This window comes from Chionomys nivalis, chromosome 21 (genome assembly GCF_950005125.1).
Source record: "Chionomys nivalis chromosome 21, mChiNiv1.1, whole genome shotgun sequence".
In the NCBI taxonomy this organism is placed as follows: Eukaryota; Metazoa; Chordata; class Mammalia; order Rodentia; family Cricetidae; genus Chionomys; species Chionomys nivalis.
In genome coordinates this window covers 10131235-10154976 of record NC_080106.1, presented here as the reverse complement: position 1 = coordinate 10154976, position 23742 = coordinate 10131235, and the positions used below count along the sequence as shown (strand labels likewise).

Sequence of the window (23742 nt, the reverse complement as noted above, 5' to 3'; positions counted from 1 at the left end):
ATTTCCTCCCTCTGCTCCTACGCCTCCCTTTTGGAACGGTAATGCATATTCTGCGCCATTGTATGCTGGAAGTATGCAGGTGGTGGTAACAGAGATTGTCTTGAGTCTCAAAAGAAACTTTGGACTTTAAAACTGTGGTGGGAGAAGTTTGCCTGGAAGAACTGAAGTGGGAGCCAGGGGACTCAAGGCAACCAAACGCTGAGCAGAACTTGCACGGCGAGGCTCACTTTTATTATCACAGCTCCTTTGATAACAGAATGCATTCACAAGTGCAGAGAAACCTGCCTTACAGCCTAGCACGTTCAAGGTTACATAAAGCACAACGGTGCTATTTGTCTTGGGAAAACTGTCTGAGGTATGGGAACACCATCCACCATTCTCTAGAGATTCAGGAAGGTCACAGGCATTCCTGTGCTCCCTGTCACATCTGTTGGCATTCTAAATCGACTTCTTGAGAAATGTCAGCAGCAGTTCTTCCCATGCCTGCATCACGATTTCATTATAGCCTCATATAACATTCAGCCGAACACCAATAATGGGCACTTTTGACATCGGATTGAATGCATTTTGCATTATGATATGGCTACTAGCCTGTGGGGCCAGGGAGTGGAATGTAGTGGTTTGAATGAAAATGGCCCCCACAGGCTCATACGTTTGAATCCTTGGTCTCAAGTTGGTGGAACTATTTGGGAAGGATTAGGAGGTGTGGCCTTCTTGGAGGAGCTCTGTCTCTGGGGGTGGGCTTTGAGGTTTCAAAAGCCCACACCACTCCTAGTGTGTTCTCTCTGCCCCGTGCTTGTGGGTAAGGATTTAAGTCAGCTCTCAGCTGCTGCTCCAGCACCATGCCCGCCTGCTGGTTGCCCATGCTGACTGCCATGATGGTCATGGATTCTAACTGTCTGAAAATGTAAGCCCCCATGAACTCTTCTGTAACTTACCTTGATTGCGTGTCTCTTAGCAGCAATGGAACAGTAACTAAAACACACACCTTTAGTAACTAAGAGGAGACATAGCCAGTGTAGACAAGTGCTTGTTAACTTGAGATGGGTCCAGACTGGGTAGTTGGCATCTGGCTTGGGGAATGGGAGCTTGGACAGAGACACACAGGGCAGGTACTGACCATGTCACCATGAATATAGAGACTTGAAGGACACATCTCCAAGCCAGAAACACTAAGAACCTCTTGCAGCCACCAAAGGAGGACAGTAGAAGGGGCATTCCAGAGCCTTCTGAGAGAGTGTGGCCCACCACACTCCAGCTGACACTCTGGTTTTCAGTAGCATGAGTACCTATTGTCCTGAGTCACCAACCAGTGTCCTTCCTCACCGGGGCCCCAGGAGCCACAGGAGAAGCAGAGCTCAGTAGGCAGCCAGCATGTAGGACCATCCATTTCCCCAGCACCTCTTTAATTCAAGAGCTCACAGGGGTCTTCAGGCAAGAGCCCAGACGTCTCTCAGAGCAGTTCTACCATGGCCTCAGCTGTGCTCTGGCCAAAGATGAAAGTGCCCACCAGCACGGAGAGGGTGCCCCATGCCTCCAGGCAGCGCCTGCAATACAACAAACCTGGTTGTGTGGCTGGCAGTATGCAGTGCCAGATGGTGCTAATGGGCCAGTGTCATCAAATTAAGACAAAATTCCCCTGTGCTGGCTAGCTTTATGTCAACTTGACACACGCTAAAAATCACGAGAGGAGGGCATCTCAATTGAGAAAATGTTTCCATGATATCCAGCTGTAGGCAAGCCTGTAGGCCATTTTCTTAACTGGAGATCAATACACCAGCAAATAGCAGGGCTTCCAGAGAGATCACTGCAGCATTAACAGGGGCCAGAAGGAACTGTCACCAGAGAGGGACCTCTTTGGATGAACAACATCACCCCCATAAGTCCACAGATTACAACAGGTGGGACGGACCAAGGGTGGTTTCAGAAAACAGTCTTGAAAGCATATGAATGACCCATGCCGGACTTGTTGATAACAAGATTCCACAGCTGCTCCTACGACCAGCAGCGGGGACCAGTCAGCTAGCTTACAACTCCTGTCAGGACAGAAGGGGTCTGAGCCACATCTGCTCTCCTGGCGACCTTGCGTTCACTGGGGCTGAAGGATGGGGACTGGGCTCAGAACTGTAGCCACAGGCACCGACACCCATGGCTGTGTAAGCCATGGGCATCCAAAATGGTGGTACCACACATAGCATGCTTACATGGGATTGGGGCCTTCTCCAGACCAAGGTCTGCAGAAACGATCAGGGGCAGGGTGTGGGGCCTGAGTCCATGACAAGAGTCCTCCTACAGGAAGGGTGGTAGAGACTGAAGGACCACAATGCAGCCTTGCCAGCTGACCAGTCGATTTCAGGACTGCTTTTCAGAGCCTGCAGGGTGCCTTTGTGCCACTAAATGCCACTCCCAAGGCCATGGTCATTCACCGCAGAAAGCTAAGCCTGCATCCTTCCAACTGCTTCAGTCTGCTTCCCCCGCTGTGCAGTGGCAATCAAGGGAATTCAGACCCCAGGGTCTGAGCTAGGGCAGGCTCCATCCTCATCAGTCTCCTGAGCCACCACTTCATCTGTACAGTGGAGACAGGTCTACGAGGACTAGATTAGAGGAGCCTCCCGAACCTTGGCAAGATCTGCTACCACTGGTGACATAGCAGGTGGGTCTGAGCCCTCTCAGTCAGCTGAGCTGTAGACTCAGAACCAGCCTGTGCCCTGATCCTGGGCCAAACTTCAAGGGAGGTGTAGCCTGGAGTACTAGAGGTGGTGGGGGTGTGCTTCAAACAGACAGGAAGTTCCAAACTCAGAGCCTGGAATATGTGCATACACTGTTGAAGGCTAGCCGCGGATCTGTGCGGATCTCATGGATGTGTGCTCACAGGAGAGGGAGGCCACACTACCACCTCTGGTTTCCCAGGCCCAGGGGAACACATCATTCCAGCTCGCAGTCCCTCAGTACACCCTAGGTACCACCCTCATCAGGGGACACTCACTTGACTCTTGGTCCCATGGGCTCCATATCCACAGCACAGATGAGGCATAAACCTGCAAAGGAGACACAAGATCAACCTGGCTCTCCCTTGCTGAACTGGAGGCACAGGGGCTGCCAGTGAATGGCCAGTGGAAAACTGGTACATCTGGAAAGGCGCAGTGGTTAGGGGACTAGTTTTGAGTTAGCGAGGCCAGTGAGAGCTCCAGGTAAGCACCCCCAAAATGATCTGGCTGAATAGCATGGCCTCTGAGGGCTCTGCCTTGCACGGGCAGGAACTTGGTTGGTACCCAAGCCTAGCATGCACCCATGGAGCTGTAGCCATCCCTGTACCTTCGCTTTCCTTTCTTTCAGACAGGGTCTTGCAACACAACCCAGACCGGCTTAGAATTCTCCAACCCCCTGCCTCAGCCTCTCTATTGCTTGGATAACAGGCAGGTGCTACTATGTGCAGCCTCCTCTTCCTCCTTCATTTTAAAATAGATTTTAGAGGCTGTGGAGATAGCCCGTTGGTAAAGCTCTTGCCTTGTAAGCATGAAGAGACCCAAGTTTGATTACCCAGAAACTATCTCAAAAAACAAAACAAAAAAAAAAAAAACCAAGAGAGCTAGTATGGGACTGGGGAGCAGGCCTAGTATATAAAGCGTTGGCCACGCAAACATGGTGATTGGAGCTCGGCTCCCTGGAATTCCTAAGCTGCTGATGCGGTAGCCCGCCTACAGGCTCAGCGTACGACTGGAACAGTGGGCTGGGCTAGGAAATGCAGAGGGTGGAAAGCAATTAGTGAAGACACCCAATGTCAATCTTGGGCCTCCACTTGCATGCACACACATATGCATGTGCGCACACACACGTTATAGGCAGGAGAAGGAGGAGGAGGAAGAGCAGGAGGAGGAAGAGGAGGAAAGAGAAAGAGCCAGGTGTGTAGCTTAGGCAGACTCCCAGGCAGCACCCCACCCCCACACCTCTTTTTAGCTGTACTTTAGCTCTGGCCTGGCCTGCATGGGTCCTGGGTCGCACCTCCAGCATCTCATCAGTTCTGTTCAATCTCAAAGCCTGCCAGCTCTGCCTGGAGCTCCCAAATTTCTCCCACACTGATCCCGCCCTCCCACCCCCAGGCAGTTCCCTTGGGCACAGGCAAGAGCTAGAGCTTTGAAAAGGCTCCCCTGGGGCCTGATCCAGACTTGAAAGAGCCTCAGACCATGGAGATGAAAGAGGAGCAGGCACCATGAAATTCATCAAACTCTATCCCAAACCAGAGTGAATAGAGACACTCTCTGGCCTGACTTCTTCCTACGCATAGACGTGCCGCATCCAATGGTGTCATCGCTGTCTCAGAGATAACCTGGGTCTGGCATCCGGAACCATGGTTCAACATGGGGCCATTGCCCCCCAAGTTCGAAGTCTACCTAATGCAGCTCTTCTCATAGCCAAACCGCATAGTCTAGACACGGAAGTACTTCCGTGTGCTGTGCACCTACTGTGTGCCCAGGTTCCTGTTGTATGCTGGAGTCTTTCTCCAGTCTCACCCCCTGCTGGCTTTCTCATCTGGAGAGTCCACCTGCTGTGTCCCCTGTAACTTACCCCCTCAGCTCATATACACCGGAAGGCTCCCTCAGAAGCTGTCACCGCAGAACATGGGATCTGACTCCTGGTATATGGCGGTGCCAAGGAGATTCTCGTGGAATGCTCTTTTGTACTGTGAGCCTCGTGAGTTTCACACAGACAGTATTTTAAAATAACCAGCCATCGCCACAGTGGGAGACATTGGCAGTGGACAACGTAGCCTTTCTGTTCTGTCACAGGCCAGGTCTGCCTTGGGTCCTGGGCCTCTCTCTTTCCATTTGTGGGACGGAATGACATGGCATACCCATCTAGGGCTGTTGAGCCACTCGGCAGGGAATGTCTGGAAAGCCTGGCCTAGCACTGGCTCGGTGACCTAGGCCCTCATCCAAGGAGGGCCCCATTTCCAGATCTTGCAGACACAGGTTCTCAACCTTCCTAAGGCTGTGACCCTTTAATACAGCACCTCAAGCTGTGGAGATCCCCAACCGTAAAACTATTTTCATTGCTACTTCATATCTATAATTTTGTTACTGTCAATTGCAGTAACAAAATTGCAGGTATTCTTGGAGCTATTTTAGAAGTTTACCAAAGGGGTCATGACCCACAGGTTGAGAACTTCTGGCGTAGACCAAGGACGAGCGCTGGAGGCTGGGGGCAGCCACTCACCAGGGAAGATGAAGATGAAGAAGGAGCTGATGCCACCGATAATGCTGATGATCTCACTGAGGTCCGGCAGGAACAAGGCCATGGCAAGGGTCACTGACACCCACAGGAAGGTCAGTGGCAGCCGAACCCATGGCCCTGAGGGGTCAGCCAGCACTGGAGGACCCCGTGTGGCCCAGTAGCTCCTTTTCCAAAAGTCCTGCATCACAGACCTGCAGATACCCAGATGCTAGTGTTCAGCTAGGGCCATGGCTGCTGATCTCCTGGTTTCCATGAGTCCTGCACACCGCCAGGTCTGTCCCACATCCAGCCACAGGCTCCCCAGGGCACCTCTCAGACTCCAGGTATGTAGGGTGCGGAGAGGGAAGTCAGGGTTCCAGGTCCAGTTCTGATGCTTTTTCGCCAGTCAACACCTAAGCCCATTGTGCCTGTGCACCCCTCTGTCCATTGGGGGTGACCTCAGTCCCACAAAACACACGTGTACCTCCACACATGGAGAACACAACCCATGGTGCACCGGGCTGAACAGACTCACCTCCCCAGGAACAACACAATGGGGTAGACAGTCACAATGGAGACAGCAAAGAGAATCCGTGCTACAATGATGGCCGTGTCATTGCCTGGGTAGGACATCAGGATATCAGCCGAGACTTCAGTCCCAAAGGTCAGGAAGCCAAAAACACCTGCAGGTGGGAGAGAAGGTGGTGGGCATCTGCAAAGAGAAGAATCCCACACATCCAATGCCCCCAATGCCCTAAGGATTTTCTTTTGTATAGTTGGAAGGTTCTGGAAGGGTTCCATGTTTGGTGTCCCAAACACTCCTGCAGACTAGCTGGTTGCTCAAGGCTGGTGCCAGGGCTTAGATATGACCACTGACTGGAAGCCCCAGAGCCCTGGGAAATAGATACAAACCTCCCATGTCCCATGTCCTCCAGCTCGGGGCAACAGCAGCTAAGGAAGCAGCTGGTTACACATCCATCTTCTAGATGGGAAAACCAACCCCTGATCCTCCACAATTACACAGCTGGCAGGAGCAGAAAGCTAGCTCCTCCCACAGCACAACACGGCTTCTTGTCACCCAGGTCCTCTGCCGTGTCCTGAGAGGTTACTTTGGACTCAACACTTAGGTGTCTCTTGGAGGTCTATCTAGGAAGTCCTGTGGTCCTACTGACCCTCACACTAGGGACATCTGGAGGAGATAATACAGTCACAGGCTTCAGATCCTGGGGCTGTAGAATGACAGGATCTGCTGGCTGGGGAAAAGGTCCCCAGCAAGTCCCTCCGGTGACCCTAGCAGTTCAAGGCTGCACGGCAGATGCACCGCAGCCCAAAGCCTTCCAAGTCGGCAGCTCCAATAATGGAAGCAGGAAAGTCCACCACACAATGACCACTAAAAGTCACTGAGACCTGAGTCTGAACAGGCATGTACTGTGACCTTGGACCTCTCCTGGTTACTGTCTGCACTTTTACAACCTCTGACGACTTCTGCCTACCTCATAAAAGACGAGTTGAGAACTTGAAGTCACTACTTGTGTGCAAATGTTTTGTAAACAAACCACTTCCCAGGCATAACCACACCTCAGAACAGCAGGAGAAATGAGAACAGGGTTTGGAACATTGAGAACATTGGTGTGGGTCTCAGCTTTGTATATCTAACTCTGGGACCTTGGGAAAGCCACGGGGCCCATCTGAGCCTCAGTTTCCCCATCTGTAGCCCTTTCTTATAGGACAATACGGATTAAAGGAGCAACGGTATTGACAACCCAGAATGGGTGAGCTCTCTCAGGAGCCCGGTCTTGGCCCACTTTCCACGGCCACTCCCTCCCCTCTGGGCCCCCCCCCCCCCCCGCTCCCCCAGGCCCTACCTGTCAGTGCGTAGACAAGGCAGCAGGCCAACAGGGACAACCCAGAAACCAGGGCCCAGTGGGAGAGGCTCTGGTTCCGCATGCTGCAGTAGATGGAGACCGCGGCCTCGTGACACTGGAAGATAGAACTTGCAGCTCAGCCCCTCCAGACAACTGTGGAGATGTTACACCCCAAAGCTGAGAAATACCCAGCGTCCACCAGCAGCATAGGCAAATCTCAGGACACTCATGAGCGGAATACTGTACAGCTCTCAAAAGGACCACCCTTGATGCCCCGCCTCAACACAGAAGACTCTCACAAAACAACGTAAGATTGACGGTGTTGTTGCGCACACACGCACACGCACATACACAATAAGTAAGCAAAAAACATTTTTAAGGTAATGTGCTATATCATGCTGACAATTGTCTGTGTAAAATGTATAGCTGGGCCAATGCAATTTGGCTTCCCTCATCTGGCACAGTCTAAGGTCGGGTTTCACACAGCAGATGAGGGACCCTGTGAAGCTCACAGGGTGGAAGTGTAGACAGGATGCATTGCTACTGCCTACCACACTCACACCCTTGCCTTCATCCCTAACAGACCTCTTTCCTCCACATGCCCCAGTCCCCACCCTGTGTGACTCTGGTTCTGTTTGTTCTGCCTCTGTCAGCCGTGAGTCGCGATCTCCAGCTCGGCTCTCCCTCAGCCCATATTTGGTTCCTAGTGTGTGATGGGGACCACAGTGCGCCCAGGAGCCCTGGAGCATAGGTGCATGAGACTGCACAGAGGCCTTGCTCCTCCCGGCCCAACCTAGGGACGGCACAGATACACTAACCCCGGACCCATGAACCTAGGACAGTGGTATACACTGTCTGACCTGGGCTTCTCTGATAGCCAAGAGCCCCTGGGCTGGGGGCAAGCTCAGTCAGACGATGGTGACTACACCAGATTCTTGGCTGACGGTGGTGTGGCTCGGGGTAAACCCTCCCTCCCGTGTCCAGAAGCAGTTTTGTGTGTGCTCTATGTACCTCTCAGGACAGCCAAGGGATTCAGGATCCAGCAATGCCACTTAATACTCTTTGTCCCACCCCTGGAGCGCCTGAAGGGACATCAGCATCTTGACCCTGTCACAGGTTCTGCTTTAGGGAGTCATAGATAACGCCCCATGCGGGGGACCCAGAGCCTCAGCTCTGCAGGCAGAAACGTAGCCAAGCCCCGACACTGGCGGGCAGACACATCCCGGAGCTTGCTTTCCCTGTGCACCTATCTGAAGACAGCAGGTAGGAACAGCAGTCAGTGCACAGGGGAGGGGACTCATGAACCAAAGACTGTGACAGCCTCAGACGCACAGGCAAGGCACAGGTCCACAGACCGTAGCTCTCCACAGGATTGAACTTCACTTGGCTTTAAAAAGGAATGAGGTAAGCTAGGCATGGTGGCAGATGCCTTTAATCCCAGCACTCAGGAGGCAAAGGCAAGCGGATCTGTGTTTGAGGCCAGCCTGGTCTACAGAGCGAGTGACAGGACAGCCTGGTCTACTCAGGGAAACCCTGTCTCAAAAACAAACAAACAAAGGAATGAGGAGTGTCTGACCCCCACGGCCCAGATGACAGGAGGCACAGGGTCACGGAGCACTCTTGGCAGACAGGGAGATCCGCAGACAGAGCAGAGCCATGGCCACTGGAGGCTGGCAGAAGGAGGAGGAGCAGGTCGCTGGTGGCCACACTGCACACTGTGACCATGGCCACATGTTGTATGAGCCTCGGTAAAGCAGTTTCAAACAAAACCAGTGGGTGCCAGGATGGCTAGAGACAGAGTCTGCAGCCCTCTGTGCCCCCACACTGACCCAGTTCACTGTGGGATTGGGGTGCCCTATTTCTCAGTGTGTTCGGGGAGAGGAGGTGTGTTTAAATCCTGTCAGAAGTACTGATGGCCGGAAGCCTTGCTGCCTCTCCTTCCTCACAGCCCAAGCTGCCAAGCTCAGCCATCTTCACCCTCACAGATCTCCTCAGACTCTTGACTCTCTGGATCCTTCATCCACCCCTGGCTTGAGCCCCGCCCCCCACTCGCATCCTGTCCTCAGCTCTGCAGTCACTGCAGCCCTGGAAACCACAGCCTGGTTGCTAGGAGAACCAGGGAGGGAGCTGAGGTCAAGGTGAGGGCTATGAGCCTTTGGAAGGAGGTTTGCACAGGCGGGCGGTCTGCTGCTCCGTGTTGACCACACCCAGGCAGCAGCCCAGAGCAAAATCAACCCCAGGCAGCTTTCAAAATATCAGGTGTGTGAGCATCTCAAGAGCCTCTCCCTGAGCCCCAGAAGTCACCAGGCTGAGAAAGGGCACTGTTGCCAGGGGTTATCAAAAACAGCTCTGAAAGAAAATCCAAGCGGAAGAACAGAATTGGAGGGTAAGGGGAGGAGGCACAGGACGCGAGGCCTGGGTGCTGTCACAGATCCCGTGACCTGTGCTCTGTGGTGTAGTTGTTGGCAATGATGGATTTTTAGGAGAGGTAAATCTTAGCCTGCCGCGGCCCCCTGTCCTGTCACGTGGCCTCACGTACACTCCCTATACCCTTGAGGCAGTAAACCTCGAGGAGTATTAATCTTTCTTCTCCAAGGCCCAGGGCAGAATCTATTCATTCTGCAAGTATAAGTGGATGGCTCCGTCCCCAGGCCTGCAGGCCTGGTGGCAGTTCTGTGCTCACTCTTCAGAGAGGTGTATCCCGGTCCCCACCCTCTTCTCTGGATTCCAGACCCAACCAATGTGGTATTACTGTACGGGGGAGGAGGGGTGGGGGTGTTGTGTGTGGCGGGGTGGGGAGAAATTCAATGACAGCTCACAGCCCCTCTAGGTGGCCCAGATGTCACGGCCCCTGGAAGACAGCCCACGTCACAGCTGGGCATTGAGAGCAGAACAAATGCTCAGACCTCCCCCCAGGGGGAAGCTGCACCCTCCAGAGGGTTCAGAAGCCTGAAAATGTCACATTCTTCACGTACCTGGAATCCGAAGCAGATGGTAGGGAAGACGCTGAACACAGAGGTCCAGGGAGACGGGCTGTGAACAGACAGGGGCAAGTGCTCCTTAAGGAGCCGGAAACAACCTTCAGTTTGAGAATATTTGTTTTGAACAAAATGGGGGTAAATGTGATAGATGTGACTATAGGGTGCATTTGGAACGGCTGAGTCTGTGTGCGTGCTCCGGGGCTGAAGGGAAGCGTGTTCCGTGCTGCACTTTGTAAACATGTCTTTGTGGACATTTGGTGACATGATGCTGCCTGTGTGGGTGGGGTTTGGGCAAGGCAGTGTCAGGACAGAAGCCCTGTCTTCCCTCTAGAGGCTACCTGTGGGGTGCAAGGGCATACGCAGTCACTGTCTAACACATCTCCCCGAATGTAAGGTTGGTGTGCCCCGTGTCCAAATCACTTCAGGGAGCAAATGTCCCCTCCCCTGGCTCCTGTCTGGTAGATCTTGTTTGCTTTGCTAAGAAACTTTTCATGTCAGTCTTGGGCACCCACAGGGACACGCAGCTCAGTAGGGAATGAACAGCAGGTTCCTGTGGTCAGCATATTAGGCTAAGGGAGAATTAACAGCCCCCGCCCCCAATCCCTGCCCTGATATTAACCAGGACTGCAAATGTATTCCCTTAGAGCCAAAAAGAACTTTGTAGGTAGCACTAAAGCTTAGGATGGGCAGTGCCTTGGGTCATGGAGGCGAGCCCGGTGTGTCACAGGAGACCATGGTGTGCAACTGGAGCTTCTGCCCAGTTGTAACAAGGGAGCCATGACCAGGGAGCAGGGCAGAGCTACCACATGGCTGCCTTCGGAGGATGATGGACTTTGTGTGGGCAGCTTCTAAAAGCAGAAAAAGCAAGAGGCTTTCCCAGAGACTCCAGAAGAAATGGGCTTGCCTAGGCCACGGTCTGACGGAACACGTAAACGGGACCTCTGACCCCAGCCAGCACTGTGAGGGAAGGCGCAAGCGCTCCAGGGCCTAGGGAAACATTCCTGACTGTTTGAGCCCCTTGGTTTGTAGGGACTTGTTGCAGCACCTCAGGAAACCCACCTACCTTAAAAACCCCACCCCAGGGCTGGAGAGATGGCTCAGAGGTTAAGAACACTGACAGCTCTTCCAGAGGATCCCAGTGCAACTCCCAGCGCCCACATGGCAGCTCACAACCGTCTGCAACTCCAGTTCCAGGGGCACCTGACACCCTCACACAGACGTACATGTAGGGTACCCAACACCCTCACACAGACATACATGTAGGGTACCCAACGCCCTCACACAGACATACATGTAGGCAAAACACCAACACACAGAAAACTGAACAACAATAACGGCAACAAAACAGACCCCACCCCACCCAGGTTCTTCCAGCCCCTCCACCTCCTGGCTCAGTACCACAGCTCCACAAACCAGCATGGCAGACATCAGCACCACAGCCTTCAACGTTGGCCTGCAGACATCACCTCTGCTCTGCTCTCCCTGACCTGCCTCCCTCAAACTGCAGCTACACACAACTGGCAGTCACCGAGCATCTAGTGAAAGTCTCCAAGCCACTTTCTGGCTCAATCTCAGGCTTCCTCGCCTGGGACACACATCCTCTGACTCCTGTTTCCTTGCCACCTGTAGTCCCCGACCAGGACGACCACATTATCTGCGGGACCTGATACAGAATGAACATGCTGAGGCCTTGGTTCAATAACAACAGAAACTTCCAAGACTGCCGATTACGGTTAGATGCCCCTGACCTGTCACCATCCCTGAGAAACAGATGTCCACACACGTAGCACCTGACCACATCATATCACCTGTCTGGGATGTCCCCCAGCCTGAGGCCTCAGGTCTGGGCTGGGACTTCCTGCCTAGCCCATATTCCTGTACCTGACTCCCACAGCCCACCTGGGAACCCTTTTCAGGAACAAACCATGCCCCATTCCTGCTGTGCTCAGAACACTGAGGGTACCCCAGTTCACCCATGGCAAAGACAACAGTCTTCATAGAAGCTCCAAGTCCCTACGAGACACCCTACCTCACGTACAGCCCTAGTCTGGGCTGCTCAAGAATTCCATTGTTCCCTAAGCCTGGGCACCTGCCACCAGGTCCCCCAGCCGCCACATAGAGGGTGTGTCTATTTTGGCCCAGGCGTGGCCTTCAGTGCCTTGGTTTTTTTTTTTTTTTTTTTTTTTTCTGAAAGAGGAATTTCCTTGGCTCATCACACATCAGAGAGAAGAGGGATTTCATGGGAAGGAGCCAGGGTTCTGAGGCAAGCCCCAGAGGATCTGCTCTAAGAATTCTAGGCTCCTAGCCACAAAGCAGGAAACACTGTCCCCCGAGACTCACCTCAGCAAAGGATGAGGCTGGTCCACGAGGCCCTGGGGCCATAGGTAGTACTGGACTGTGATGACCAGCGCAAGGTAGCAAGCAGCCAGGGTACCTAGGATGCTGGCACACACAAGACAGAATCAGAGACCCTGCACCGGAGACACGCAGTCACTGCCCACAGGGGCATCACAGCGATGGCGGTGCTGCCAGGCTGTGGTGGGAGGGAAGGCAGCCGTGGGCCCACCCAGCACCAGGCACCGCATGCCACAACACCAACCTGCTGGGCACTAATTCATGACGGTCCAGGGAACCAGCATCTTTCTGAGTGGGCTTGAAGCCTGCTCCACAGGAGCAGAGCCATGCCTGGGATTGTAAAACTGGTCCAAAGCCCAAGGCTGGGCTGTGTCTATACCCACTGATTCGTGGCGCTCTCAACCCTGGGCAGAGAAGCCTCTTTTCTCAGGGTAGGGTCAGTGTAGAGACTCTTAAGTGGGCAAATGTGTGGAGAACAAGGGATTGTTGAGTGGTCAGCCCCGAACGAGAGAGACCTCTGTATCAATCCTCTCCTTGTAGGGCTCGGATGACATCATGGAAGAGGGGAGAGAAAGAATATAAGGGCTGAAGGATGGGGAGGGCTGAGAAATGCCGTCTTCTGGACATGGTGTGGCCACCATACTCATTAGCTCAGAGCAACTGTGGTGAGGTCATCAGGGCATGAATGAGAAGGGGACCACAAAGCCCATCCCTTTGGAGGGTGTGACCTATGGATGCTGCTCATGCTCCAGGGGGTGGCCCCACATCTGCACACATGTGGGTAACTGATGTTAAAGGTGCAGAGGGGGGAGAAAGAGAGAGAGATGGAAGGAGAGCTTTGGAGGGGATCCAGATGGAGAGGAAGGTGGGGGTGAGGAGTGGCTAAGATCAAGATACACCATACACATGTAGGAAATTATTGAAGAATAAGTTAAAAATTATTTTTAAAGACTTGCTATTAGTATTTCTTGGCTTATCTATATTTTCTACTGTGAGTGCACAGAACCTGTAAAACTTCCAATTTTCTTTTCCAATAGAAGCAAACCCGGCCTTCTTTTATCTCTCCTGACACAAAGTGGAGCCCTGTCACACGGCTCCCCTGCCGAGAAGCCTGGGAGGCCCCATACCTGGTATACTTCTGGAAGGCGATTTCCCGAAGTGCTGACAGGGGAAAGATGACCAGCACGGAGATCAGGGGCAGAGTGACGTCCTGGGCTGAATACCAGGGTTGTGGGACATCAGGCAGGAGAGAGTCACACACTGTTAGAGACAGGGACAGAAGCTAGGCTGTGGGACCTGAAGTAACCACAGGGTACAGACATATGGGCTGGTAGCTAGGTCAACCTGGGAGTGGAGGGATCAGAAATGAAATGGGGCCCATCCCATGACCCCCTTGAAGGAAGGAACCCCATATTTCATGAAGTCATTTAAGAAACACACACTGAGCTTATTTCTCTGCCTTTGTGGCACTGAGACCTGAGCAAGGCCACTTTCTGTTTGGTTCCAAAGCCCATTGGCTAGCTAGGGTCAGATGGCACCATGTGGGGCTCTGGCTGCACTACTGGGGGAAAGTGAGCCGCTTGGTTCTCACTGCAACTCCGCACTGGTGCTCAGTAAAGCACATTCCACAGCTGCGTGGCTGAGAAATGTAACTCTTGCTCCCATTGTGAATTGGAGAGTAAATTCTGGAAGAGCTGGATCAGCCCCTCAGTTCCACCAAGGGTGGTTAGGACCCTTGGGGGCATCTGGATGATGGCAGAGCTGGTCTGGAGGTCCCCGGACAGTAGCTGCCTACTCCTGGTGCCTACTGGAGACCCTAGAGCCCTCCCTCAACCTTCTGCCTCTCCTCATGGGCCCTCCTGCCGGCTGCCCATCGTCCTAAAAGCCACACCTAGAACTGCCACAGGGTCTCTTATGCCACACACTGCTAGACAAAACCAAGCCATAGCAACCTGAAGGACAGGGGACCAGTCAACGTCTCAGTGAAAGTGCCGTGGACAACAGCAGGGTGGCTAAGGCAGAGCTGATTTAAGAGGGAGGGTGAGTGGGGGAGGGAAACAGGAACTGACAGACAACCTGAAGCTGGAGTGACCAGGAACCGCAGGCAAGGTGACCACTGGACAGAGGTGAGGCTGGGAGAGGACTGTGGGGTCACTTGCATTGCAGTGAGTCAACCCTTATCAGATCTCATCAAACGTAGCCCCACATAGAAATACCTGCCTCGCGAGAACAGCACCCCCAGCTGGTGAGGTGCGCAAGGGTCCACATAGAAATACCTGCCTCGCGAGAACAGCTCCTCCAGCTGGTGAGGTGAGTAAGGGTCCCAAAGCCAGGTCACCACCATGCAGAGGCTCTCCTCCGGACAGAGTCACAACACACCAGCATACACACACACACACACACACACACAGGCACGCATGCACATACCCTAGAGCCACCAAGAGGAGGCAGGCGGTGAAGTCCACAAAGAGATCCCAGGTGGGATTCAGAACAGATGTAGGGTGGAGTATGCAAACCCTTCACCCACAGAGCTTCCAGCAGCCAGGAAACAGTGGCCCTCACACCAGTATGACTCCCCCTTCCCAAAACTGCAATATCTAGACAGCCTTTAAAGTCTTCAGCCCCAATGGGGTCACTGCCCCTGAGCACTCAAGCTCTGATTAGCGGCTCCTTTCCATGAGTGTGGGATGTCAAGGATGGCCACACCCCCAATGACAGACCATAAAGGGAAGAGCGTGTTCGCTTTACCCGTCAGTTCACCAAGACCTGGCGTGGCTCCTACCTCAGTAAGGACTCTGGGGCACAGTGCTCCATTCCTGCAACTCCGACTTCTCATCACTGCCTGGCTACCGTTTCTGGAGCTGAGCTGGGGGAGGTTCTCCACTTGCCACACCGTGGCCATGCATTTACCCACTGGGAGGTTTGGCGAGTCCAGCCTCCGTATTCTTTGGCACTGGACAGTGTCGGAAGTTCTAAAATCCCACAGCCAGGGCCTTGTCATACAAGGGCAGGGAAGAAAAACACAAACAGCAACACGGGAGACTGCACTCTAACCCGAGCAAACAGCTATGTTCCAATTAAGCCTAAAGATTCCAATTAAAAGCCTGAGGTTGACAAGATGATTAAAAAACCAACAACCCATAAGCCTCAGCCATATGCTGTCTCCAAGGAGTGTATTTCCAATCCCAAGCTGTAGGTGACTTCAGAGAAGAATGGGAAGGCTACCCACGGACACGGATCTTGAGGAAGCTGGCGAATCTATTAATAGAGAGGGAGGCTTCATGCCAGAGATGAAAGCAGAAGATTTCATATTAATAAAGGATGCGCCTAATCACGGGGTTGCGAACGCCACAGAACGGAGGCTGTGGAATTAAAGGGTGAGGTCAGCCAGGTCTGCAGGCCCAGCAGGAGGTGTCGACACCGGTTCTTAGATGCGTAGACCAAGCAGGACATTTTAAAAGTCAGAAAAGATGTTCTGGGGATGCAGCTCGGTGAATGGAGAGCTCACCTAGCATCAGGAGGCTCTGGGTTCCATCCCCAGTACTGCATAAACCAGGCATGGCTGTACATGTAATCACAGTGCTTCGGCAAAGGCATGGGATTAGAGAGGCGAGGTTAAAACACGTACTGCCCTTGCAGAGGCCCAGCTTGACTTCTGGCATCTACATAGGATTCCAGCTCCAGGGGACCTGACAACTCCGGCCTCCGCGTGTACCAGCACTCCCGTGCACATAACCCGCCCCCAATACACTTAATTAAAATAATAATAATAAAAATAAATATTTTTAAAATAACGTGGAACAGGGGGATTAGGAGTTCAAGGTCATCCTCAGCTACATAGGGAGCTCAGCTGTAGTCCAGCCTGGGCTACTGAAACCCGGTTTTGAAATAAAACAGAACAGCATGTAATGCTCACCAAGACTGACCAGCGCTAGGGTCACAAGCGGGCTTTAACAAGCTCTAAATCTCATAATTGTGCAAGAGGATATCTTGCTCGGCATACAATTAAGACAGGAGCCAGAGGATCTGAGCAACTGCCAAATGTAACTAAGCAAGATGGCGGCACAGACATCTGTAAGTCAGGGCGGAAGGCAGAGCGAGTTTGCACCAGCACACGGGAGCTAGGAAAATGCGCCAGGTGCAGCAACAGCCGTGCTTAGAGAAGTCTTAGAGAGGGCCAGAGGTCATGGTCATGGGTGTCTTCACAGAGCCCAAATAAAGAGAGCTACTGGGAAGTTCTCAGGAGGTCTTTCTGCAGTTGGCTTAGTTTCCCCATCTGTGAAATGGGCCGACTCCGTTAGCCATTCCATCTGCAGCCAGTCTCTCTCAGGCCTTCCTGACTGACTGCTCCCTACACACTGGGTCCTCAGGCGAGGTCTTCTTGCTTCTCCTGTCCCCCTTGAGGTCTATACCACTGACCTGCTCATCAACTGGGGGCCCTGCCCCCTGTGTCACCCCAATGCCGGGAAGGGAACTCACACTTCTCCAGCTGGTCTCCGATCACCCTGAGGAAGGCCACAGAGATCATGATCAGGTTGGTCAGGAAGCAGGCCTCACACAGCTTCCCCATGGCGGCCCCACACAGCTCACGAACCACGCCCTGGTAGGTGATCTCGCCACTGACGGAGGCTGCGTAGCCCAGGATGACCAGGCCGCTGATCAGGAAGAGCAAAGAGACCTGCAGAGGGGACCATGGGGGCTGTGTACATTAGAGGTATGACTCACAGGCTGGCCGGTCCGGGGTGTCTTCCAAGGCCAGCGCTGTGCACTGTCTAGGCTTCTACTGAACGGGCCAGAGCCTTGCCCGAGGTTAGAGCTTCAGGGGAGGTGACTGCTGCCAGCTGTCTGGGCCTAAGGCCCTGACTGGGACTCTTAGAGTTCTGTCATGTGGGACAGAGGAAACTTCACAAACCCAGGAAGTTGGAAATTCTCTCCTGCTCTCTTGAGAGGCACGGCTAGGAACAGGGGCAGGACAGGGACATCTAGCTCAGAACCACAGGTCTGTGGTGTGAAGCTGGCTCTCAGACCTGCTGATTGGTCCGTGAAATGGTGACAGTCTCATTCACCTCTCTTGGGGTGACACATTCAGATGCGGGCGGGTTCAGGGTGAAGGCTCTTGAGGAGGCAGGGGTTGTGGTTTGTGGCAGGGTGGGAGGCTGTTTTACTTACTGCTTTCCAGGGCTCTCTCCATTTTTTTTTTTAAATCATTGATAGTGAACAATTCCACACATACATGAGTTAGAATACTACCCTGAACCCACCATCCACCCTGGTCCCTGGGCATGTTCCTGTCTGCCCAGACACTCTGCAAGCATCTCAGTTTACAGGGCATAGGAACAGCTGCAGGTATTACTGTAGTTTCCCAGGATGCTTTGGGTACCCACTGTTGAGAGCTCAGTGCCTTGCTCACCCCTCCTTCATGGGCCAAACTTACACGGAAAGAGCTGCAGAGGGGCCCGTGTGGCCCTAGGACGTGCAAGCTGAGCCCCTCGGCACACAGTCCCACCCTGCCCGGACAGTCCCCCGTATCCGGTACTGTCCTGGTCTGGTATGGGTTTCTTCTAAAACTGTGTGCACCTGCAGTTTGGGGCTCTTCTTCTCCGGGGAATACTTCAGGGCATGATGGATCTCATCCTAACTCAAAGAGCCCGCGGACAGTTCTTGTACATACATGACCTACTGAGAGTAGGTCATGTCTCCCCGACGCAGAGGCTTGGAGATAAAATCCCGCGATACCACGCACAAGACGGTCAGCTTTACAGAAGGAACCCTGAGGGCCCCGCCCAGAAGAGCCTGACTCACCAGTGCCACCAGGAAGGTGGGGACCAGGCCTCCCGCCTTATAGAAGGCCCAGGGGAAGTTGAGCAGGCCGGCACCCAGGGCGGACTTCAGGAGGATGAACACGGCGCCCAGTGAGGACAGAGTGGAATTGGGGGTGGCAGAGAGAGGCTTCTCCAGAAGGCCTCTGCTCCCTCTGGTCTGTCCTTCCATGGCTGGGGCAACAGAGGGACAGAGAGGGAGGGCGAGCATCAAACCTTCCTTCCGCATCCTTTAGGTCTCATCAAGCCCAGGTCAGCACAAGACAGGGCAACTGTGGTCCTCCTCAGTCTCCCCTCCCCTCTTCCCAAGGGGTTCGTGTTCATTTACCCCAACCCTCTAACATTTTACATTTCTTCTCTCTCCCATCCTCCCTCTAATGTCAAGGTGACCCTGACCTCATCCCCCCCATTCCCCTTTTTGTCTAAAGCTTCAGCTTCCTCTCCTGGTGGATGCTTACTCTCCAGCTCTTACCCATAACCGTGCTTCCAATCTGAGCTCCCACCAGGCCCAGAGCCCTAATCCTTACCAAACCCAGCAAGGTACCCCCACAGTCCTGAGTCAGCAAACTGGAATTTAGGCTTCCTCTCCATGCTTTCGCTGCATCGCCGGGGCCCTGAGTGGCGGCTGGAAGGGCAATCTACCTCCACAAGGTCGAGCCGAGAGGGCACGTGTTGGGTTAACGATCTAAGTCTGAAGGACAGAGAGGACGGACCAAGCCCACCTGTCCCAGAAGCCTGCACTGGACTTGATCAGGATGACTTAATTCTTGCGACCTACAGAGGCCCCTCCCTGGGGTGTGGCTTTGTCCGCAGCTTACTGGATAGAGCTGGGCAGGGCTCCACGAGGGCCAGGCACCCAGAAGCCGATCCCACCCACTGCAGGCCGGGGTGGGTTTCTTCAGAGCCTCAGCAGTCCCTCTAGACCTTGTCTGGGGGAGGGTCGCGGAAGGCGCTGGGCTGTGTCTATCACTGTCACTCCTTGTCACTGGCTGACAGTGTGTCTCATGGAGGTCCATCTGTGGAAGGGTCCTCTCCCTGCCTCTTACAATGCCAGTGGTGGGCGCTCCTCAAACTAACCCTGAGCGTCAGATGAATCTTGTGGAAAGGCAGAGTGCTTGCCTCCACTGTGGGGAAGCCCGAGGGTCTCGCTGCCCAAGAGCTCCAGGTGGGAGCTACACTGAGTAGAAGGGCAACCTTTGATGCTCTGAACCTGTGTGTGGCTAAGCTGCCTCTGGAAGATACATGTCAAGATGTCAAGATTAAACTGGCTTCTGGGGAATCCCCCTGGGTGCCTCTTTTGCACACAAGTGGCCAGTCTATCTGTCCGTCCGTCCCTGGCATTTCTGCCTCAGTGGGCCCAGGATGGGATCTGAGAATCTATCTACCTGTCTGTCTAATACGTTTCCTGCTGCTGGCCAAGGGACCCTGCTAGAACCGTTTCCATCAATCGTTTCTGTCCAATCAGTTTGTCAGGGACGCCCCCAAAGTGCTGTTTCCTCCTGTGTTTCCAGTCTCTTAACCCTGACTTGGTGACCTCCTTGAGGTTCCACACAGCTGGTGCCCGCTAAATGCCTGACAGTCTCTCAGCAGGACTGCCTAGGGAGGCTGTGATTCCATTGGCCCCCTGCCCTGTGCTGACAAGAGTCAGCACACAGGAAGTACCGAAGGAAGGACCGGGGAAGGAAGGGACTCCAGGAAGAACGGGAAAGTCACGGGTCTCCCCCGCGAAAGCTCCTGGGGCAGCTGTAACTAGATGCCATAGGCTCAGGGCTTGAAACATGAGAGATTTAGCTTCATTCTGGAGACTCAGGTCTGAGGTCAGCAGGATCTGGAGAGTGCTCCCTCTGCTCTCCCTATGGGGCTACTGGTGCTCCATGGCTATTGTGGCCTGGTTTTCACATGCTGGCCTGGGGTCTGGTGCTCAGTGACCATGCCGAGCTGTATAAAACCTTTCAACTCCACATCCTCTTCACTAGAGTGGGGTTATTAAACCTGGGGATGATGGATATTAATCAGGATCCAGGGCAGGAGTCCAGGCTGTTGGGGAAAGGGGCCACACACAGTAGCATCTAAGTGACCCGGTGTCAAACCATACCTTCCAGGAGCCAGGAGGCGCAAGAGCCCACCCCTACGCGCCCCTCCTCCCAGCCTCCTAAGGAAAAAGATAAAAAGTGCTTGGCCAGACCATGGCTAAAGCTTTGTACTCCTTAATCAGGCTCAGGGGCTCAGGGCACTCCCCTGCTCCTGCCCAGGGTCCCTCATTAGCTGCCCATTAGTGTGCATGACTTAGAAATTGGCCACTAAGCTGTAAAATTCCACGATCTCTTAATTCTTTGGGGCTTTGATATCCACTCCCTTGCAGGCCTCCCAAGGCTGTGTGACCTTTCCCAAGCTGTGGAGGGGGCACCCTGCAGGGCACCATCTGCAGCCAGAGGAGGGTGGGCGGCCACCCTCTGCTCAGCCCGCCCGGTACAGCCAGTCCCAAGGTACTGAGCAGAAGACAGCCAAGGAGGTGTGAACAAGCACCCTAGGGATCCTGCAGGTGGTGGTGGTGGGCTTGCAGGGCACTATGCTGGAGCATCCATGCCTTCGAACCTTCTCCCTTCATTCCAGCTGGCTGTGCACTTATCCATCAGGAGCTTCCCGACAGCTGTTCTGCTCTTCCCCGCAGTGTATGACGGGGACTCTCCTCAGAAGCTTAGAAAGTTCTGGATCATGTGAGGCAGCTTATGGGAGTGGCCACGTTACTGGCAAAGGGTCTCTGGCTTTGACCACGTAAGAAAACAGTACGTCGTGGTCCGGAGTCATTCATGAGAAGCAAGGAAAAGACTATTGTCAGCAGTCAGTGCTGAAGCAGGAGCGCAGGTCACATGATACGCCTACGGATTTTCATTTTGCCCTCAGCCCCATAGGGAGCTTCGAGAAGCTGCCAGTGCCAGTCCGTCAGCACTCCAGGCTACACTGGTTTCCACAGGACTCCTAACAGCTGCCAAAGAAAGCCTGGTGTGCTGAAAAGGGGGAAAGACACCAGGCTGAGTAGGTGGGGCCTCCTGTCATCCCCCCATCAGCCTGCAGAGGTGGTCCAATGAATGCGGGTACAGTAGAGCTAGCGTTCAGCTTCCGTGACAGGGTCCCCTTAGGTAAACATGACACCTTGGGGATCCAGAATCCGGCGTGACTGGCTGATGAAGGCACAAACAAAGGCTCCATCCTAACCTGCAGTCCTTGTGATGTGACCTCATACGGCAGGAGGGTTCCACAGATGGGATGAAGATCCTTGACATGAAGTGGTCACGTGATGTGACCACTGCAGGAGACCCTCACAGAAGTCAGGCCTACTGAAACTCATTTAGATGGGGTCTCAAGACCCTTGTCTGAATCCTAGGTACTCACTTCTTCTCGCAGCGGCAGGGAAGAGTGGGTGGAGGGCTGACTGGGGCAACTTTGGGGCTGGGGTAGGCATCTCAGGGTCACCTATGCTCCTGCAACAAACTCCAAAGAGCTCACAGGTTCATCAAGTCCTTGGGGTCCTTGTCAGGGTACACAAGTGGTTTTGTGTCTCTTTGCTGACAATCTTGCAGCAGGTGTCTTTGTAAGAGTGCCGGAGTGGTCAGGGATCCTCAGGAACTCAAGGGCTGGGAGTGGTCAGCTTGGGGGATGAAGGCAGGCCAAGATGTATAGTGTCTACTGAAGGCGAGACAGGCAGGAGTCGGTCCTCCATATCCCTGCCACCCAGCCAAACAAGACCACTTCTAAGCTTCCAATCTTTGGAACCAACATGAGGGAACGAAGCTGTTTATAGGCACCCAGCCAGCTCATGGCACCCTGATCCCTGTGCCGCCTGAGAGCAGAGGCCTCAGGCCCCTCGGCAAGCACCGGGTCTGTGGTTACAAATCCTCCTGGGTCCTCTTGTCCCCTCCCCTGATCATCGGGCTGCTTCTGCAGGCATCATCAGGAGTCCTGTCTAAAATGAGGGAGAAGGGACTGGACTTTGGAGGTGCAAGGAAGTCTTCTTAGATTTACATCCAAGTTCATCTCCCTCTTGCCAGCAGTGTGCCCAGGGAGAAACGGGAAGGCTAGGCAACCAAGAGACCTGGGGCATGACACAGCTGGTGCAGAGCCCACGGCCTCTTCGTCCACCATGGCCTGATCATAGACAAATGCTCCTCAGGTCTGTAGGACCAGAGATCCTTTCCCAGTGCCCCAACTAGATGCTTCCTGAGACTGGCCCAATCACAAGATCCTCTGGAGAGGCATGTGTGAGCCTGGGAGAGGAAGGGAGGCAGAATTAACATAACTCAGGACGTTAACCATGCTGAGCGCACCTCAGGGGCTTAGGCACATTCCTAGCACCGTACAACCATTCCCACTAATTCCCAAGCATTCATCATCTCTCCCCAGCAGCCCCTCTCTCCTCCAGCCCTAGCAACAGCTAATCTGCTTTGTCTCCATGGATTTGTCTGTTCTGGCCATTTCACGCCAGTTCAGTTACAAGAGCTGAAGCTTTTCGTATCTGTCTTTTTTCATCACGTGTATATAGTTTATCATGAGGTAAATGAGGCAGAGTATCCTTCAAGGCTAGTTTGCCATCTCACCAGCTATAGAGACTCCTCCTCCACCAGAAGTACCTGGTGGCCACTGCCTCTTGGCGGTGTCTCCTCTAGTTTTGATTCAGCCACTTCTGGGCACATCTAGGACTGCCAGGACTCACTGTCACTACTGACTCAGATCCTTCTGGGTGAATTAGGATACTGGGAGCAAGACCTTGAAACTTGGGGTTCCAGATCACTCCTCTGTGCCTTCCAAGGCACTGTGAATGAAATATAGTAAGGGGTTATTTGGGAAAAAAAAATTCAAGAACTCTGGGAACTTCTGCTTAATCCACACAGGAAAAAATGGACAACCTTGTGCAATGTTTGGCTCAGCAGACCAAAGGTCCAGCCTCTCTCCCCTCAGTGGGCTCCCTTGCTCGGGCCAATCCAGTCCATTCCAAGGCAGGCTGTAAGCAGCCTCAGCATGCTGCCACCTCAGTTGGTGCCCAGGGGTAAGGGCATGGCAGGTCCTGTGCACCTGCTGTGGAGATGGCCTGCCCCCAGGCCTGTCTTCAGCCTTCAGAGGTCCCCAAGTCCTTGTTTCTGTATGGGCCCAGCATGGACAAACATGAGTGTATATAGCCATGGATATGGGCATCCCACACACAGAGAACAAACATGGGCTCCAAGAGCACATACCGGAGCTAGAAGGGCTGAGCTGGAAGGTATTAAAATGCCTAAGACCCAGTAGGAGAGCCTGTATTGGGAACAGGTGAAGTCTACAAGGTGAAGTTTGTCCACGACCAGCAACCTGGTCAATTGCAAGAATGCTGGCAGCAGCTGTGCAGGCAGGAGCCAGCCACCCAACAGGTAGCACGCTGTTATCAGAGTTGTGCAATGCCACACCTATAGCAGCTCACCTTTACATCAGTGTGGAGGAGGTGTCACTGGCCCGGTTTCACACACAAGCCAAAGCCCA

At 53.6% G+C, this 23742-nt stretch overlaps 1 protein-coding gene across 1 annotated transcript; it reads right to left on the bottom strand.

The window, feature by feature from the left end:
• Positions 1 to 1453: 1453 nt before the first annotated feature.
• On the bottom strand, positions 1454 to 18403 carry Slc38a8 (solute carrier family 38 member 8). The gene is made up of 10 exons (XM_057754343.1): positions 18215 to 18403; positions 16892 to 17090; positions 13540 to 13672; positions 12398 to 12499; positions 10052 to 10109; positions 7077 to 7191; positions 5747 to 5894; positions 5215 to 5423; positions 2987 to 3038; positions 1454 to 1547 (listed from the first exon to the last, which is right to left on the bottom strand). Exons 1-10 carry the CDS (start codon positions 18401 to 18403, stop codon positions 1454 to 1456), a joined length of 1299 nt encoding a protein of 432 aa, XP_057610326.1.
• Positions 18404 to 23742: the final 5339 nt, after the last annotated feature.

Coding starts and splice junctions, on each gene's coding strand:
- Slc38a8 (XM_057754343.1), bottom strand. CDS start 18,403: ATGGAAGGACAGACCAGAGGGAGCAGAGGCCTTCTGGAGAAGCCTCTC. Junction 17,091..18,214: donor CCACCTTCCTGGTGGCACTG/GTGAGTCAGGCT, acceptor TCCCCTCTGCAG/GTCTCTTTGCTCTTCCTGAT. Junction 5,424..5,746: donor ATTGTGTTGTTCCTGGGGAG/GTGAGTCTGTTC, acceptor GGGTATCTGCAG/GTCTGTGATGCAGGACTTTT.